The following is a 17,467-nucleotide window of genomic DNA, read 5'->3' as shown; positions in this document are numbered from 1 at the left end:
TATTGTGTGAGAAGTAAGGGAGAGGATTCATTCTGAGCAATACCAAATAAAAGCTGTGCTGTCTAGTTAACAGTAGGTCTACAACCTATTGGAAATATACATGACCCCTCCCCCACCCCGCCCCATGGAGTCCCAAACGGTAGACACTTCGCTTCCCGGTTCTTCTTCCCTTCTCCGATTGGAGGGCTTATTTTTGTGGGCTTTGCAATGAGCGTGCGCCAAAGAACAAAGGAAGGACTGAAAGTCTGCGTCACCTCAGGAATGTAGGCTTGTTCCAGTCGGACTACTTCTTGCCTTACATGGGCATAGGCGACTTCCGGGGAAGGCCGGAACCTCTGTAGTGCTCAGCCAATGAGGGATCAGGGGAGGGACTTACCTCTGTAGTGCTCAGCCAATGAGGAACCAGGGGAGGGACTTGAAGGCTAGGGGATAAATTGCCTGCTGTAACCACCCTGAGTGTGTCTGTCCATCAGACACCTGCTCTTGCAAGAACGTTGATGAAAGCCTGTCTTCATTGTACTCTGAGTCTCCACGTCCCTCCTTTGATTGAGTTGGTGGGCTTATTTCTAACATATTGCACTTGCCAAACATATTTGGCATGTTATTGTATGTAGATTACGTGCCGATGAAAAGGACCACTGTGATTGTTTCCTCTGCAGCGTCAGTCACCAGCCCACGGCTCTTCTGTTCCCTGCATTTGCCCATGGTGTGTTCCTTGTGCAAGAGACTTTGGGGTCTTTGTTTCCAGGTCTGGGACCACCTTTCAGTGTCGTTTGGGTATTTTAGCATCTCATCTCTGAGCCCTCGTTGTTGTGAACTCTTTTGTTATTATTTATGTATGTATGCATTTATTTATTTATTTATTTATTTATTTATTTTTTACGTTTATTTATTTTTTTTGAGACAGAGAGAGACAGAGCATGAACAGGGGAGGGGCAGAGAGAGAGGGAGACACAGAATCCGAAACAGGCTCCAGGCTCTGAGCTGTCAGCACAGAGCCTGACGCGGGGCTCGAACTCACGGATCGTGAGATCATGACCTGAGCTGAAGTCGGACGCTTAACCGACCGAGCCACCCAGGCGCCCCTTTTTCTTTTTCTTTTTTTCTTTTTTGCATTTATTTATTTATTTAAATGTTTATTTATTTTTGAGAGAGAGAGAGACAGAGACAGAGCATGAGTGCAGGAGGAGCAGAGAGAGAGGGAGACACAGAATCCGAAGCAGGCTCCAGGCTCTGAGCTGTCAGCACAGAGCCCGATGTGGAGCTTGAGCCCACGAACCACGAGATCATGACCTGAGCCGACGTCGGGACGTCGGACGCTTAACTGACTGAGCCACCCAGACACCCGTCTAGTGAACTGAACTCATCTTAAGTCCACGTCTGACACTCTGGTGTGGAATGCCTTTAATTCCCTTTGACGTGTCCAGGCTGAGCTCTTCAACTGCCTCCGCGAGGCGGGGGCCGTGTGAGCGAGGCTGCTGTCGCTGTGTCTCCCCATCTTGCCTTTGCTCGGGCCACGGCTTGGGCCACGGTGTCCAGAGCTTCGGCTTGCCCCAGCGCCCTCCCGATGACCTTACACCTGTCCCGCCCTGGAGGAGTCCTCTTGATGTCCCAGTTTCCCCAGGGAGCCACAGCTTGAGGGCTGCTGGTCTTGTATTGGCCCGCCCTGACTTGTAGCTGAAGGGCATGAGGGTAAGGCCGTTGCAGAGGTTTAGTTATGTGCCACTCCTTCACGGTCATCTGCTGGCCAAAGATTAACCCCAAGTGGGGTTACAGTGACATCCAGAGAGCGGCGCCGGCTCCTGCCAGGCCCAGGGCAGCGCCGTCTTTCTCACGTCGTGTCTGAGCTGTCCCTGTTAGTGCACAATATCCCCTACCTGGAGAAGGGTGTGGTCAGAAGGTGGCCACATGGTTACTCATCCAAACCAGGACGCTTGTAAGAAGGGACTCTAGTAATAATTGTGCAGGCCCATGAATCAGGACCACCCCAGGATGCTGGGCTGAGGCTGATGGTGGGAGGCCAAGATGTATGTGCTTTCAAGGTCGAAGACGCAGAGGGGACGGCTAATTGGAGGAGGAGGGGCCCGGACTTATGGAAAGCGTCGGGTGGGGTGCGGGAAGAGGTCTGGGGTGGAGAGCACAGATGGGGGAGCCCGTCTCCCTCACCCTAGGGGCAAGGGGAACGTGGAGAGCGGTTCCAAGATGCTATCTAGTCTAGAGCACCCACGGGGCTATTTGCTCGTCACGCGCTTTTAGATCTCATCCGGGAACATTGTGGAACACATGGCGAAGAAGACAGCGTAAACCGCTTCCTTCACCTTTGCTTCTGGAAGCCCAGCTGGTTGAAAGTTTGCAGTCCAGTGAGTGGCTCTTCGCTCCTTCAAAGGTGCTGAGGGGAAGGCGGTCGTGTACCGCCGGGCTCATTCACTCCTTCTTCCTACAGAAACTCCTGGGGGGTCTACTCCCCACAGCAGGGCTCGGAATGCAGGCAGCAGAGAGGCACAGATGAGACTTTCATGCCCAGGGCAAACATCCCTCCCAGCCCATGCTAATGCTCAGAACTGGTCAGACTAGGTTCCTGGAGTTCCTGAACCAGGTAAGAGGAGACAAACCTCCTGGGGAACTTGTAGCTTTCTGACAGTGGGTTGGGGCTGGCGCCGCCGTGTGGGCGCGGTGAGTGATGATGTCTTTTGTCTCCGACCTGGAAACCCCATGTCTTCCAGGGCGCAGCGGAGGCTCCATTGTTAGCCTTTGTTAGTTTGCAGGTGGGGCCCAGCCTCAGGCGCTTCCTGGTTCTCCTCGCACCAGGAGCTGCCCCACCAGGGACCAGCTCAGAGAGTTGGGACGCAGAGTTGGGGGTTGAGGACAGCAGGAAAGGTGTAAGTGGCTTTTTTCTAGGGACAAGGGTAGGTTTGGGGCTCCAGCTAGTTCTGGGTCATGATGGGGCAGTTAAGCGGGCAGCCTCTGGATCGGATGTCTCAGCTTCAAATCCTGCCTCGGCCTCAGACTTTGTGCAACTCACTTCCTTTCTCTGTGCCTCGGTTACCTTTTAAAGGTAAGGTTCAGGTGAAGATCGGTGAGCGGATCCAGGGAAAGCACTGGCCACCATGCCTGGCAAAGTGCAAGAGAAGGCTGTGTGCAGTTGAATGAGCACGGCAGGGTCCCTGGGGCATGGGAGCACTAATGACAGGATGGCACGGGAGGTAGGGCAGATCACCAGGATGGAGAGGACGGGCGCTGGGATACCCTCCACCTGAGGCCTTGTTACCCAGAAGCTCCCCGCAGGGTGAAGGGGCTGCTGACAGGATCCGACCTTTTCTGGGGTGTGTTTGTGGGGTGGTGGGGAGTGGTTGCAAATTTTCTACTGGGCAGGTTAAGAGTCCCAGTGGACCACGTGGTGGGACAGAGAGCGACCCTGAAGTTGGCTGGTGGGTTGGTTTCTTGCTCCAGGAGAAGTGGTCTTCAGCTTGGGGACAGGGTCAGGGCGATGGGGCGCAGGACTGGGGACCCAGGCTGGGGCTAGCCTTTGGGGTCCTGCCCGGGGGAGGCGGGGGGGGGGGGGGAGGGGGGCGGGGCCGGGGTCGAGCTCGGGGGCGGGGCCGGGGGGGGGTTGAGGAGCACGGTGGGGCGGAGCGGGATGGGGCCGGAGTGGAGGGGGTCGAGCCCAGGGGCGGGGCCGGGGCCAGGTGCGATCCGCCGGCACCCACCTCGCAGGTGCCTGGCGGGGGTCGTCGGGGACCCAGAGATTTCCTCTCCCCGGCTCCCGCGCCTCGCTGTCACTCGCGTGGTCGGGCGTGGGGGGAGTCCGGGCCGCGGGAGCCGCTCCACCCCCAACCCCCCCGGGGCACGCTCCATCCCCCCCCCCCCCCCCCCGCCCCGGGGCAGCCGTAGGCGGAAGGTCCCGGAGGGGCGGGCGCCCTGGCGAAGCCGAGGGGAAGCGAGCAGGCGGCCGTGGGACACGGAGCCATGGCAGGGTTGCTGCGGACGCAGGCCGGTGAGTGGCGGAGGCAGGAGGGACCGCGCCCCGATGGCCGGGCAGGTGGGCGCCCCGGGCCGCGGACCGCGACGAGAGGTCAGGAGCCTCCTGGGGCCCTGGTGCTGGGAGCCGGCGGGCCGGGCTGGCGCCCCCGAGGTCCGCGGTGCCGGTCCTGCGGGGGTCGGGGGCCCCGCGGACGCCTGGGCCGCGCGGGGCCCCTCGGGGCCGGGCCGGCGGCAGTGCGCCCGGGGCTGGGGTGCGGGCAGCGGAGGGCGGACCGGGAGCCGAAGGCGAGAGCCCGCGGGCGGTGCGGGCCCCGGCTGGAGAACCGCCGCCGCGGAGCTGGGGGCGAGCGGAGGTTCTGGAAAGCTCCGTGGGGGTGCGGTGCTCAGTCTCACTGCCCTCAGACACGCTCACCGTTTGTTCGTGTTTACTGTAAGCCCGGGAAAGCCTGGGTGGTGAGGGCCGTTCTCGTTTTACCGGCTGGAAGGCTGGTTTAGGGAGATCGAGGTCGCTGTCCTGGGTCACAGGGCAGGAAGGGGCACAATGGAGTCTGGAATCCAGGGCTCCTCGCCTGCGGCTCATGCTTCCCTGCGCTCCTCCCTGAGCCTCCGTGTGCTCCTGTTGTCGTCTCCCTTTCTCCTCGAGAAATATTTTCCTTTTTCTTTCTTTATTTTTTCAAGTTTATTTATTTTCAGAGAGAGAGAGAGAGAGAGAGTGTGTGTGTGTGTGTGTGTGTGCGAGGGGCAGAGAGAGAGAGAGAGAGAGAGAGAGAGAGAGAGGAAGAAATAGAATCCCAAGCAGGCTGGCTCCACACTGTCAGCGCAGAGTCTGATGCGGGGCTCGAACCCACAAACCGTGGGATCATGACCTGAGCGGAAGTCAGCTGCTTAACTGACTGAGCCACCCAGGCGCCCCCTTCTGTAAAAATATTTTAACAGCATCTATGCAATAAACCCCACATAAGGTGTGCAGCTTAGTCTTAACCCATGGGGACACCTGCAGGACAGTTGCTCTGGTCTCCCTGCTCTCCTGCCCCCCAGGCCCCAGGTCCTGTGCTGTGTTAGTTGGCCTCAGGCCACGGGGACCGAGGTTCTACCTGCTCTGGGACTCTTGAGGCCCAGGGACTCTGCCCTCGGTCTCCATACCCCTGAGGCTGCAGGGACGTCGGGCCCACAACTGACCCCATGCAAACCTGAAGCCCGAGTTCAGATCTTTCGAGAAAACTGGCAAATAATCCCCATTCTTAGATTCCCTGTTCATTCGTTCAACCAATATTTTAAAATATTGTTTTAAGTTTATTTATTTTTGAGAGAGAAAGAGGGAGGGAGAGATTGCAGCAAGATTCTCGCACAGAGAGTCGTGACCCCGAGGCTTTTCTTTCTAGGAAGCAATGTTATTCGAGCAGGCACCGCTCAGTTGGGTTCTTACCGGAAGAACTGAGCCTCCCGCCGCGGGAGGTAGTTTTTTATGTATATTTTCACCTCTTTGTCTCTCCTATATGGTAACACGCAAACTCGCAGTCTGATTAAGTGGTCTCATGTTAAAAGGTCGTGAGGGAGCCCGTTGTAAGTGGAGCCAGTTGCCTTGAGGGTTTTTTTCTTTCCTTAGGGAGGGGACCCGACCACAAGAGAGACTCCCAAACAGGTTCTGTGCTGACAGCACAGAGCCCAACGTGGGGCTCGAACTCATGGCCTGAGCCGAAGCCGGACAAATAACTGACTGAACCACCCAGGCCCCCCTGATGGCTCTTCGTTTTAACGGTTTTATCGAAGTATCATTTATATACCGTAGCATTCGCTTAGTCACTTTACAGAGTTTGTAATAGATTTTGGAACTTTCCTCAGAATTTCCTGGTGTCCATTTGCAATCCCTCCCTGTTCCAGTGTGGCCCCACCCACCTCAGGCAACCACTTTGTTTCTATAGCCTTACCTTTTATGGGATTTTCATATAAATAGAGCCTAACAGGGGCGCCTGGGTGGCTCAGTCGGTTGGGCGGCTGACTTTGGCTCGGGTCACCATCTCACAGCTCATGAGTTCGAGCCCCACGTCGGGCTCTGTGCTCACAGCTCAGAGCCTGGAGCCTGCTTCCGATTCTGTGTCTCCCTCTCTTTTCTGCCCTTCCCCCACTCACACTCTCTCTCTCTCTCTCTCCTTCAAAAATAAATAAACGTTAAAAAAAATTTAAACAGCCTAATAACATCCTAATAACCTGTGATCTCTTGCATCGGACTCCTTTTCTCTTTGAATGAATGTTTTAAGGCTCGTCCACCTCGGAGCGTGTATCATTTATTTATTTTTTGCTGAGTCATTCCAGTGTATGGATGTACCCACTTGTCGGTGGATGGACATTCCGTGAAGGTGCGAAAAGTGGTACAGACCACTTTGTAGTTTTGTGGACAACACTGTAGTGCGCACCGCGTTCACATCTTTGTGTGGACCTGTGTTTGCGTTGCCCCCCCGGGTGGTTACCTTGCGGAGGGATCGCCGGGTCGTATGGTAAATGTATGTCCAACGTTTTAAGAAACTACCAAACTCTCTTCCAAGGTGGTTCCGCCATTTTACGTCCCCATCAGCGGGGTACGAGGGTTTCTGTTTCTCCATATCCTCGCTTGTTCTTGCCACACTTGTCGGTGGAAAGGGGTGTCTCCCAGTGGTATTGATGTGCGTCACCTAATGACTAATGACGTTGATGGAGCACCTTTCCATGCACTTATCAGCCACTCAAATGTCTTTGGTGAAAAGTCGGTAAAAAATACTTGCCTTTTCAGAAATTGGAGTGTTTGTTCTCTTCGTTGTGTATGAAGAGGTCCTTAATTTGGGATGCCTGGTCCTTATTAGATGTGTGGTTTGCAAATATTTTTTCCTCGTTTATGGCTTGTCTCTTCACTTTCTTAAGGGTGTTTTTGAATGCCCAAGTGTTAATTTTAGGGAAGCCACCTCACGTTTTTTCTTTTATCGTTTGTGCTTTTGGTGTCCTACGTAAGAAATCTCTGCTTGACCCGTGCTGCAAAGATGTAGTCCTGTGTTTGCTTCTAACGTTTGCCAGTTCGTGCCTTTCGGGATGTGTGCATCTTATCCAGGCCATCTCAGTTGTTGGCAAACAGTTGTCAGTAGCGTTCCCTTCAGATCTTAATCTCTGTAGTACTCTGGCCTTGGTGCCTCCTCTCCCGTTCCTGATTTTATCGTCATTTGTGTCTCCTCCCCACCCCCAATGAAATGCTTGGTTTCGTTGTTTTTTCCCCTTTCTGGTTTCTATTTAATTGATTTCCACCCTAATCTCTATTATTTCCTCCCTTTGCTCACTTTGGGTGTAATTTGTTCTTCTTTTTCTTCTTGTAGTTTCTTTTCTTTTCAGACATTTTTTTTTTGTGGGGGGGGGTGCAAATGAGGAAGGGCTGGGGCGGGGGAGAGAATCCCACAAGGGGCAGAGAGAGAGAGAGAGAAGTGGGGCTCACCCAAAGTGGGGCTTGAGCCCACAAAGTGTGAGATCATGGCCCGAGCCAAAGTTGGACGCTCAACCGACTGAGCCACCCAGGTGCCCTCTCTTAAAGTGAGAACTTCAGTACCGACCTGAGGTTTTTTTCTTTTCTTACCTAGGCATTTACAGCTATACATTTCCCTCGAAACACAGCTTTGGCTGCATCCCGTAAAGTTTGGCATGTTTTGCTTTCCTTCTCATTCGGCTCAGAAAATGCTTCAGTTTTTCTCTTTGACCCATGGGTTACTCAGATGCGTGCTGTTGCCTTTTCACGTATTTGGGGGCTTCCCGATGTGCCTTGGTCATTGCCCTCGGAATCTCACTCCCCTGCGGTCAGAGTGCATGCTCTGTACGACCGCGGTCCTCTTAAATTTGCAGTGACTTGTTTTAGACCCCAGCACATGGCGTCTCTTGCAGGAGGTTTCGTGCACGCAGAGGAGAGCATGTGTTTTGCTATTGCCCGGCTGAGCGTTGTGCGGTGTGATCGGTCAGATCTCACTGGTGTGCGGTGTTCAGCTGTATCTGCCGATGTTCCAGTTATCCCATCCATCACTGACAGCAAAGTAGGACTTGGAAATCTCCCACTTAATTGTCGAGTTGACCATTTCTTCTTCAGTTGTGTCCGCTTTTTGCCTCGCCTATTTTGGGGCTACGTTGCAGGTGTACGTGAATCTTCGGCATGGTCCTCTGTGCTCATTTCAGCGTGGCCGTGTCAGCCTCCCTCCAAGGAGAGGGGGTGCTCGGTGGAAAGAGGCCACAGGGAGGCCTGTGTAACTGGGGATCGGAGGGGACCCTTGGGCAGAGTGCCGGGAGGAAAGAACCGACCTCCTACCCCCCTGTCTGTGAGTGAGAAAGGAGAACCTGGTCTTGGAGCGCCTCCTTCAGACGCTGCCTGTCACAACGCTCAAACCACCTGCTGGCGGGAGGCGGCCGCCATGGGAGCTGATCTGAATCACACGGGGTTGGGGGGGGGAGAAGTGGGCAGGTTGGGAGGAGCACAGTGGGGTGATCGGGGTCCCACTGCTGTTTTCCAGGGAAACCACAATGCTGCTCACTTTGTACTGTGATCTCCCTCCTGATAACACTCGTCTGGGTCCTCTTGGGGTAAGGAACGTGTGCACCGTGCAGGCCCTCCAGGCAGCGACAACAGCGGTCGGCTGCTTGTAGGGTGCCGGGCCGCTCCCCACCCCAGCACCAGTGCGGTCACCGCAGGGCTGATGAGCTGTCCCTCCACACACACCCTCCCGTTGGACCCCACCTTGTGTGGGAGCTGTCTTCCCCCAGCTCCTGAGCGAGGAGCCAGGTGGCTGGGCAGTGGCTGGGCAGTGGGGAAGGCGCAGGGGAGCTGAGTGTTAGCTTCCGGATGGAGATGGTCTCCGGACTATGGAGTAAAGGCCCGCGGCTGCTTTCCCGGGGGCTGTGCTGTCCGCGCACGGGGACCCTCTCTGGCTGCCGCGGGAGCTCACGCAGAAGCACTGTCTTCAGTGACCGCCCTCCTGCCGCCCCCTTGGGTGTCACCCGTGCTTTGGGTGACAATTGCTCCCAGCCCCGCCCAAGCCCTGCAGCTGTGCCAGGGGGCTCTGGGCTCCCGCGCAGGCTCCTGCTTTGCATGCGGATGGATGAACAGCCAACCCAGGTGCACCCTCCTCAACAGGGGCCTCTGGTGGCTCTTTCCACAGGGCCGGTTTCCTGAACCTGAGGAACTCGAGGCTGGGGAGGCAGGTAGGGGCCAGGTGAGTGGAGTGGAGGCAGGGTCACATTGCCCAACAGCCGCGGGGACTGGCTGTGTGCTGGGGGGGGCAGAGATGGCTGCTGCCCCCACCCCCCAGGCTGATGCACCCGTGATCTGGGCCTCACCCTCTGCCCAGAGCAGCCAGGTCATTTCCGTGGCCTTGGTGGGTCACCTGGGCAGGACTGACACCCACCCCACCCCGGGTCTGGCTTCAACCTGTTGGACACTTGGGTGTCCCCACAGTGACCCCCTGCTCCTGCTCTCAAGCCCCTGATTCGATGAAAGGCCTCACTTCCCCCCACCCAGCCCAAGGTGGAAGCCTGGGCATCATCCTTGCCCCTCCCCCACCCCCACCCGCGCCCCACTCAGAGCAGAACTGCCGGTCAGTATCTCTCAGTTCACGCGCTTCTCTCTGCTCCCCCCGTCCTGCTCTGGGTGAGGCTCCCCCATCTTTCTGGCAGCCTCCGTGCCATCTCCCCATCCTCCTGCGCACGGACCCACTCTCCTCCGTTAGCCAGAGTGATCTTTCCGGAACATATGCATGAGCCCCTCTGGTTGGCTCCCTGCCTGCCCGTCCTCTCCAGCCTCACCTCTCCCACCGTGAACCCCACCTCTGCGGTCCACCCGGGGGTCTGTGGTCGCCTGGCACGTGTCGTGACTCTGAGGCTTTGCACGTGCTATGTCGTCTGCCCGGACCGCTCTTCTGTCTGTCCCCTGCTGTGCGTCTGGCTTTTCCCCCTTGTAGCAGCCATCTGCTACTGGGCCACAAAATACCCAATTTGTGGTGTGAGACCATCACAACCACTGAGCCCACATCTCGCCAGATCCTGGGGTCGACTGGGCTCAGCTGGGCAGTGTGGGCCCAGGTGTGTCAGGTGAGTGTAGACCGACGGTAGCTGGGACAGGGGCAGCTTGAAGGCCCCTCACATTTGCAGGGTTGATGCTGGCTCCCGCCTGAGACGGCACCCAGGGCTCGGCCTGGGTTCCTTCCCAGGTCATTCGGAAGTTCCCCGATCCGTGTCTCCCAGTCAGACTGTTCCTCCTGAGCACGTGGCTTCAGAAGACCCACAGCCCCAGCACGGCTGTTCTGCATTTGTCGGATCCTCGAGACCAAGGCCACTGTGTGCAGGGCCCGGGGAAGGACCCCCTGACGGGAGGGGACTCGGGATGCCCACATGGTCTGAAACCACCAGCTGCTCAGTCTCCTTCGCTCAGAAGCATGAGGTGAAGGCGGGGGGTCTGTGGCTGAGCAGAGGCCAAACCTGCCCCCGTGGGGTCTGACGTCACGTCTGGGGACACAGGGGGACATGGGCCGGCGCCAGGCCCACTGCCCACAGTGATGGCTGTTCTGGCCACTTTCAGACGGACGCCCTCTTCATACCCTAGGCCACCACTGTCCCCCTCTCCTGGGCCCCCAGCCACCATCTATGAACCTGAGCCCTGAACTCTCCCGGTAAAGCCCCCACTCTGTGTTCTCATCCCGCAGCGAGGTGGGTGGAGAGCTGGATGGCCCGCAAGCAGTGACACTGTCCAGGTAGGACGTCTTCCCTGGGTCCTCTGCCCCCTTCACCTGCTCCACAGCCCCAGGGGAGAGGCGAGAGCGCCTGGATAGGCTCTCTCCTGCGCCTCACATGGGGAGCACCACTCCCCTCCCCAAGTCCTGGGTCAGACTTGGCCCTCCCCTTGAAGCCATGGAAAGATCCAGGGGTAGCTGGAGGTTTGGGTTTGACCAGCTTCCTGGAATTCGGCTCTTAAAGAGGGTCACCAACTGGCCTGCTTTGTCTGGGCTCAGAGGGGTTCCTGGGAAGAGGGTCTTTAGAGGGGATGAGACTGGGAAGGTCTCAGGCAGTCTCGTGGACTGGTGTCTGACGATTTTTTTGTTTTAATTTTTCTTTTAATGTTTATTTTTTTAAAGAGAGCACAAGCAGGGGAGGGGCAGGGAGAGGGAGACAGAATCTGAACCAGGCTCCGGGCTCCGAGCCGTCAGCACAGAGCCCGAAGCTGGGCTCGAACCCACGAACCGTGAGATCATGACTGGAGCCGAAGTCGGACGCTCAACTGACTGAGCCACTCAGGTGCCCCTCTCGTGCCCAACTTTAAAAAAAAAAAAAAAAAAAACCAAAAAAAAAAAACCCCAAAAACTTTTAACCGTGCAAATATGTATGCCCTGAAATTTACCCTCTTGACCATTTGTAGGCGGCATTAGGTGTATCACCGTGTTGTGCAACCATCACCCCTGTCCATCTCCAGAACTTTCTCATCTTCCCAGACTGAAACTCTGCCCCCACCCCCCTGCCGCCAGCCCCTGGTGCCCCATTCAGCTTCCTGTCTCCATGAACTTGATTCCTCTGGTCCCTTCTATAAGTGGGGTCACAGCGTGTTCGCCCTTTTGTGACTGGTTTGTTGCAGACTTTCCTGCCTTTTCAAAGCCGACGCCCTGCTTTTAAATGCCACCCAGGAAATGCAAAGTGCAGTCATTATTGACAATGACAGACGGCCCACTGGCTAATTTTTCCTCGGGCTCCACGACACTTTAGTCTGGGGCAGGACCGCTGCGCACACGTTTTCCCAGACTGCACGCCGCTGTCGGGGCTGGGCACGGGTGTCCCTCTCTGCAGACAGGAAGCCTGGGCCCCGGGAGCTTGGAGACCTGCTCCGTCACCCAGCCGGGGAGGCAGCGTCAGGTCCAGGTAGACCGTCTGTGTGTCTGACTGCCGTTCCCTTGACCCAGCTACTTGCTTGGGTGAAATACCTGGGACAGTGGCCACTTCCAGCCCCTCCCGCCACGGTGAGATCTCTCCCTGAGGTTATGAGGGAGGGAATGCACCCCGAGGTCTCCACTCCCGGTTTCGAGCCGAGCCACAGAGGCTCCGCCCTCCTTCAGGCCCTGGGATTGTGTCCGGGAAGCGCCCGGTGCAGCTCCTCCTGGGGGGACTCAAAAGCTCAGTCACCTGCAGCAGCTTCCCAGCCCCACTGACTGGGGATGTCCATGCCATCTTCCTGCAGACTCCCATTGCGCCGTGTTTTTTTTCAGGATGGTTTACCCCCAGCCCAAGGTGCTAACACCCTCGTGAGTAAACTTGCTGAACCCACCCCCCCCCCCCGCCCCGAAATTCACCATATACACTACAAGGCGGTTTCACTGAAAACTCGGCGGGAACTTGCTTCGGCAGCTTCTGAGTCTGAATTTGGAGCCCACCAATTATTCTCCGTCTTTCTCTCTCCACCAAAGAATGCCCAAGGGGCGCCTCCTCCTTCCTGGAGGACGGCCCCCGCCCCTCGCTGGCAAATCCCAGCTCCCACGCTGAGGTCCAGCAGGGTCCAGGGTTCGCTAAGGGTTGCGAGGGATTTGCACGAGTCTGAGTTTTGATTTCCATGTCATTTGTTTCTTGCACATGTGAGGGCCTTCTGGAAGGAGGGTCAGCCCTGTGGGTCCCTGATGGGGTGCAGGCTGGGTGGGTGGGGGTCCCGGGTGGGGGTGGTGATGCGCCAGGGCCCTCGGTGTGTTCACTCTCAGGCTACTGACACCGGGTGGCTCTCTTGTGCTGCAGTAGGAAAGATGTCCTTGTCCTCACCCCTTGGCTGGCCCCCACCGTCTGGGAAGGGACCTTCAACATTGACATCCTGAATGAGCAGTTCCGGCTGCGGAACACCGCCATCGGACTAACGGTGTTTGCGATCAAAAAGTAAGTAGGTGACGGGGCGCCTGGGTGGCCTAGTCGGTTCAGCGTCCGACTTCAGCTCAGGTCAGGATCTCGCGGTCCGTGAGTTCAAGCCCGACCACATCGGGCTCTGTGCCGACAGTTCAGAGCCTGGAGCCTGCTTGGGATTCAGTGTCTCCGTCTCTCTCTCTGCCCCTCCCCTGCTCATGCTCTGTCTCTCTCTGTGTCTCAAAAATAAATAAACATTAAAAAAAAAAAAGTAAGTAGATGAGATGACAGAGGGTGGGGACTGGGATGCAGGAGAGACCGAGGACATCAGGTCTGGCTGTGTGTTCAGCACACGGTGGGTGGGGACCCAGCCTGTCCTCCTAGGGTTTAATGTGAAAGTCCACGTGTTCAGCAGTCTTCCCGGGTGGACACCACCTGGCTCCCCGTCCAAAGGCTGCACGTCACCCAGGAAGGCAGCTCCAGACCCAGCAGTGATCCTCGGTTGTTCTCCTGCTGAGTCAAGGAAGGAGCAGAGCACCCCAACATCCAGGCGGCAGAGGAGCCCTCCTCCGGCCACAGTAGCAGAAGGGAGGAGGCTGTGTGCTTCCTTGGACGGGTAGGAAGCCAGTGCCTGTGGAGCTGGGCTCCTGTGTGCTCCCTTATAGGGTGACGGTCATGGAGGGGGGACAGCCAGGTCAGGCACAGCACTCGGTGCCAGACCCCAGGCTCCTGTGAGGGAGCTGAGCAGTGAGGCCCTGGGACTCCAGGGACAGGTGACTTCCGCTGAATGAGCTGGGCAGCCGCAGGTAAGTGGCGTGGTCTCTCTGAGCCTCTGGAAAGTGGGGCTGACGACAGCATCCTCTCTCGGGATCGCCATGGGGGAAGTGAAAGCTCGTAGGTGCTGGGCCTGCGTGTGGACAGGTGGGGCTTCCTCCCTCCGCAGAGCTCACCCGAGACCCCAGAGGATGGCCCTGAGGCCTTTGCAACCCCTTTCCCAGGTCTTACTCGAGAGGGGCATTTGGCCCCAAGTGCAGGGAGTAAGAAGGGCACAGGGTCGCCTCAGGATCCTACTCCAGTCCCTGGAGACAAGCGGCTGAAATCACCAACCAGAAGCTTCACTGCCCAGGGTCCTCGGCCAGTGCCAATAGCTCTGACGCAGCACTGCCTGCTGCGCGTGCGCTGGCTGTCCCCGTGTGTCCCCTCTGGGCTCCGAGTGCAGTCCCCAGGGGGTGGGCAGGTGGTGGGCATGTCCTCAGAGGAAACCAGACTCCTCGAGTCGAGCTGTGAACTCAAGATCACATCGGGTGGGTCTGGAGTTGCCCCTGGTGACCTGACTGGTGGCTGGGCAGGGGTGTGTGTGTGTGTGTGCATGTCCCCTATTGAAACGGAGTGCCCACCTTCCCTGTGGGAGGGGTTTCTGGGGCAGGCACCAGGAAGTAGCCTCAGGGCCTGCTCAAAAAACTGTCACCGAGAGGCTCACCGCACTTGCCCGATGACGGGGGAGCTGCTGTGTGCAGGGTGGGGAGCAGCGAGCCCCCTCGAAGAGGGACCAGCCATGGGAGGCGGTTGGAGAAGACTTCCAACCTCTTGGGGTTGGGGAGATACAGACCTGGACCCAGAAGCTCACACACTCGGGTTCAGTGCTGGGGCCCGAGCAAGCCCCCTCTTCCTCCAGGGGCCCTCTTTCGCCTCCCCTGGCCACATGCTGGGCCTGAGTCCTGATCTGGGGGAGATGGGGGGGGTGACCCCTCCTCAGAATACCCGCTGTTGACTGAGGGCCCAGTAGCCTTCAAGGGAGGGCCCTGCAGGGGCAGACACGGTCCTGGGGGGCCAGGGACTGAGCACTGAGCCAAGAGGGGCAGGTGGCCGGCCCTGCAGGTTCTACAAAGTCTGCGAGGGCACGTTGACCAGAGCTGTGCCCGAAGGGTCTCGGCTCCCTCACAGCAGGTGGGAACCTGCAGGGGATTTGCCAGGGGCGGGTCCTGCGGGTGGAGGGGGTCTGCCAGGGGAGCTCGGCACGGGGGTGCGCTGCTGGCTCCAGCATGCTGACCCGTGGCTGTACGGGTTTCCAGCGTCCTCCACCTCAGGCTCGCTCCCCTTTGTAAGATGGGGCGCTGATGGTCCCCCGTCCCCCGGGGCAGAGGTTAGGGAGGCGCCACGGGCAGACTCGCCCAGGACAGGCCAGGACAGCAGCCGTTCCTTAAGCAACCCAGGGTCTGCCTCCTCGATAAGGCGCACAGGCCCGCGGCCCCCGGCTTTGGGCTCCTGCCGCCAGCCTCTGGCAGCGACCCTCCTCCCGCCCTGTCCCCTGTCCCTGCAGATACGTGGCCTTCCTGGAGCTGTTCCTGCAGACGGCGGAGAAGCACTTCATGGTGGGACACAGGGTCACCTACTACGAGTTCACCGACCGGCCGGGGGATGTGCCCCGCGTGCCCCTCGGGCAAGGGAGGCAGGTGGTGGTCCTGGAGGTCCGGAGCTACTCGCGCTGGCAGGACGTGTCCATGCACCGCGTGGAGATGATCAGCAACTTCTCCCGGCAGCGCTTCCTCCACGAGGTGGACTATCTGGTGTGCGTGGACGTGGACATGAGGTTCCGTGACCACGTGGGCGTGGAGATCCTGTCCCCGCTCTTCGGCACCCTGCACCCCGGCTTCTACGGGGCGGCCCGCGAGGCCTTCACCTACGAGCGCCGGCCGCAGTCCCAGGCGCACATCCCCAGGGACGAGGGCGACTTTTACTACGCGGGAGGCTTTTTCGGGGGGTCGGTGGCCGAGGTTCTGCGGCTCACGTCGGCCTGTCACCGGGCCATGGTGGTCGACCGGGCCCACGGCATCGAGGCGGTGTGGCACGACGAGAGCCACCTGAACAGGTACCTGCTGGACCACAAGCCCACCAAGGTGCTGTCCCCCGAGTACCTGTGGGATGAACAACTGCTGGGCTGGCCCGCCGTCGTGAAGAAGCTGAGGTATGTGACCGTGCCCAAGAGTCACCGGGTCATCCGGGACTGATGACGGGCTGGCCTAGTGTCCGTCAGGGGTGCCACCCTGACCCCAGCCGTCAGAGCAGATGGGCTGTCGCCACGCCCTTTTTCTGTCCGGTCGCGGGACATCGCCGAGGCCCGGCGCCGCCCGCATCGGGCACGGGCGCAGTTAGGCCTGACCGGGGGCCTGCCGGGGGGCGCGGCTCCAGCAAGACCCCTTGCTCTTCGGGTTCCTGGTCGGAGTTGAAAGGTCGCTTGCGGATGCGGGCAGGACGTGAAGCTGAGGCCGGATCAGGACCCCCTTGGCTGGCGCCTGGCTTCCCGGCAGCCCGGGGCACAGCCCGCCTCCCGCTGGGGCAGGACAGCCCCCCCCCCCCCCCCCGGCCTCCCTCAGTCACTGCCGTGTTGTGGCTGTTGCACTTGCCCTGTCACTGCCACTAAAATGTTTCTGGCGGATGACGGGAGTTGCGGGTTGTCCCGGAAACCTGCCTCGTGCGCTTCCTCGAGGCCCCGGCCAGGCCTGAGTGCTACAGTCTCCGCCTTGCGTCTCCCTGCTCACATCCAGGACAGGGCGGTCCGCGTTGCCACGGCTATTTCTCCGTGACGTTGGCGAACTGTTACAATTTCTGGGTCACTTGCCGCTGTAAACGGCTCCAATTTTATGTCGGATGCTTTTCTATTTATTTTTTTATTTTGTTTAAGGTTTATTTATTTTTGAGAGAGAGAGACCATGAGCTAGCGGGGAGGGGCAGAGACAGAGGGAGACACAGCATCCGAAGCAGGCTCCAGGCTCCGAGCCGTCAGCACAGAGCCCGACGCGGGGCTCGGACCCAAGAACCGTGAGCCGAAGTTGGACGCTCAACCGACTGAGCCCCCCAGGCGCCCCTATAACCTTGATAATGTTAACCACGTTCAGGTGTACAATTCAGTGGCAATAGGTACATTCACTGTTCTGCAACTGTCCCTTCCATCCATCTTCACGACTTTTTCGTCACCCCAAACTCTGTGTCTGCCCACTAGACCCTAACCCTCCCACACCCATCCCCCTCCCCAGGCCCGGCACCCACTGCTCCTCCCACCCCTATGAATCTGACTGTTCTCGGTCCGTCATGAGCAGGGTCCTCCAATATCGGTCCTTTAGGGACTGGCTTATTTCACGTAGCACAGTGGCCTCAAGGTCTGTCCCCGTGAGCCTGGACCTGACCCACTTCTCCCCCAGAGGAGTTGCTCAGCTCTGTCCTGTCTAACCTGAGCCTCCTCAGTCCCCTGTGCTCCCCTCATCTTCCTCCTCAGCCTGAAGGACCCCAGGGCCCCGTCCCTTGGGCCTCACCGATCCCACCCCATCTGAACCGAACTGTTCGGTCCAGATGCCAGACACACACCCCTGGGGTGTGGGGGCCTCGGGCCTCCCCTGCCCACCCGTCCGTGTCAGGTACCTGCTCCTTCCGCAGGTGTCCCCATCTCAGGAGAGAAACACCAGGTCCAGACCCTTGGTGTCATCTGTGACTTCTTGCTGGCCACCAACTCTCCCAGTGGTGAGGTGGCTACCGGAGGGCACTAAATGTTCAAAACATTTCAAGGCATATGTTAGTCTTGGCTGCCTAAGGCAATGGTTGAACCGAGCAGAACGACTGGAAGAAAGGCTGA

General features: G+C 58.4%; 1 protein-coding gene across 1 annotated transcript; it reads left to right on the top strand.

The window, feature by feature from the left end:
- The first annotated feature begins 2,603 nt into the window (after positions 1-2,603).
- LOC107181109 (histo-blood group ABO system transferase 2-like) lies at positions 2,604-16,516 on the top strand. The gene is made up of 8 exons (XM_042963385.1): positions 2,604-3,055; positions 8,493-8,562; positions 9,138-9,191; positions 9,652-10,065; positions 10,677-10,724; positions 12,225-12,260; positions 12,742-12,876; positions 15,161-16,516. Exons 1-8 carry the CDS (start codon positions 2,938-2,940, stop codon positions 15,846-15,848), a joined length of 1,563 nt encoding a protein of 520 aa, XP_042819319.1. The 5' UTR covers positions 2,604-2,937; the 3' UTR covers positions 15,849-16,516.
- The last annotated feature ends 951 nt before the right edge of the window (positions 16,517-17,467 follow it).

Source organism: Panthera tigris, chromosome D4 (genome assembly GCF_018350195.1).
Source record: "Panthera tigris isolate Pti1 chromosome D4, P.tigris_Pti1_mat1.1, whole genome shotgun sequence".
Lineage (NCBI taxonomy): Eukaryota > Metazoa > Chordata > Mammalia > Carnivora > Felidae > Panthera > Panthera tigris.
Note: the sequence above shows the minus strand (reverse complement) of the source record. Positions and strands in the feature narration are given on the sequence as shown.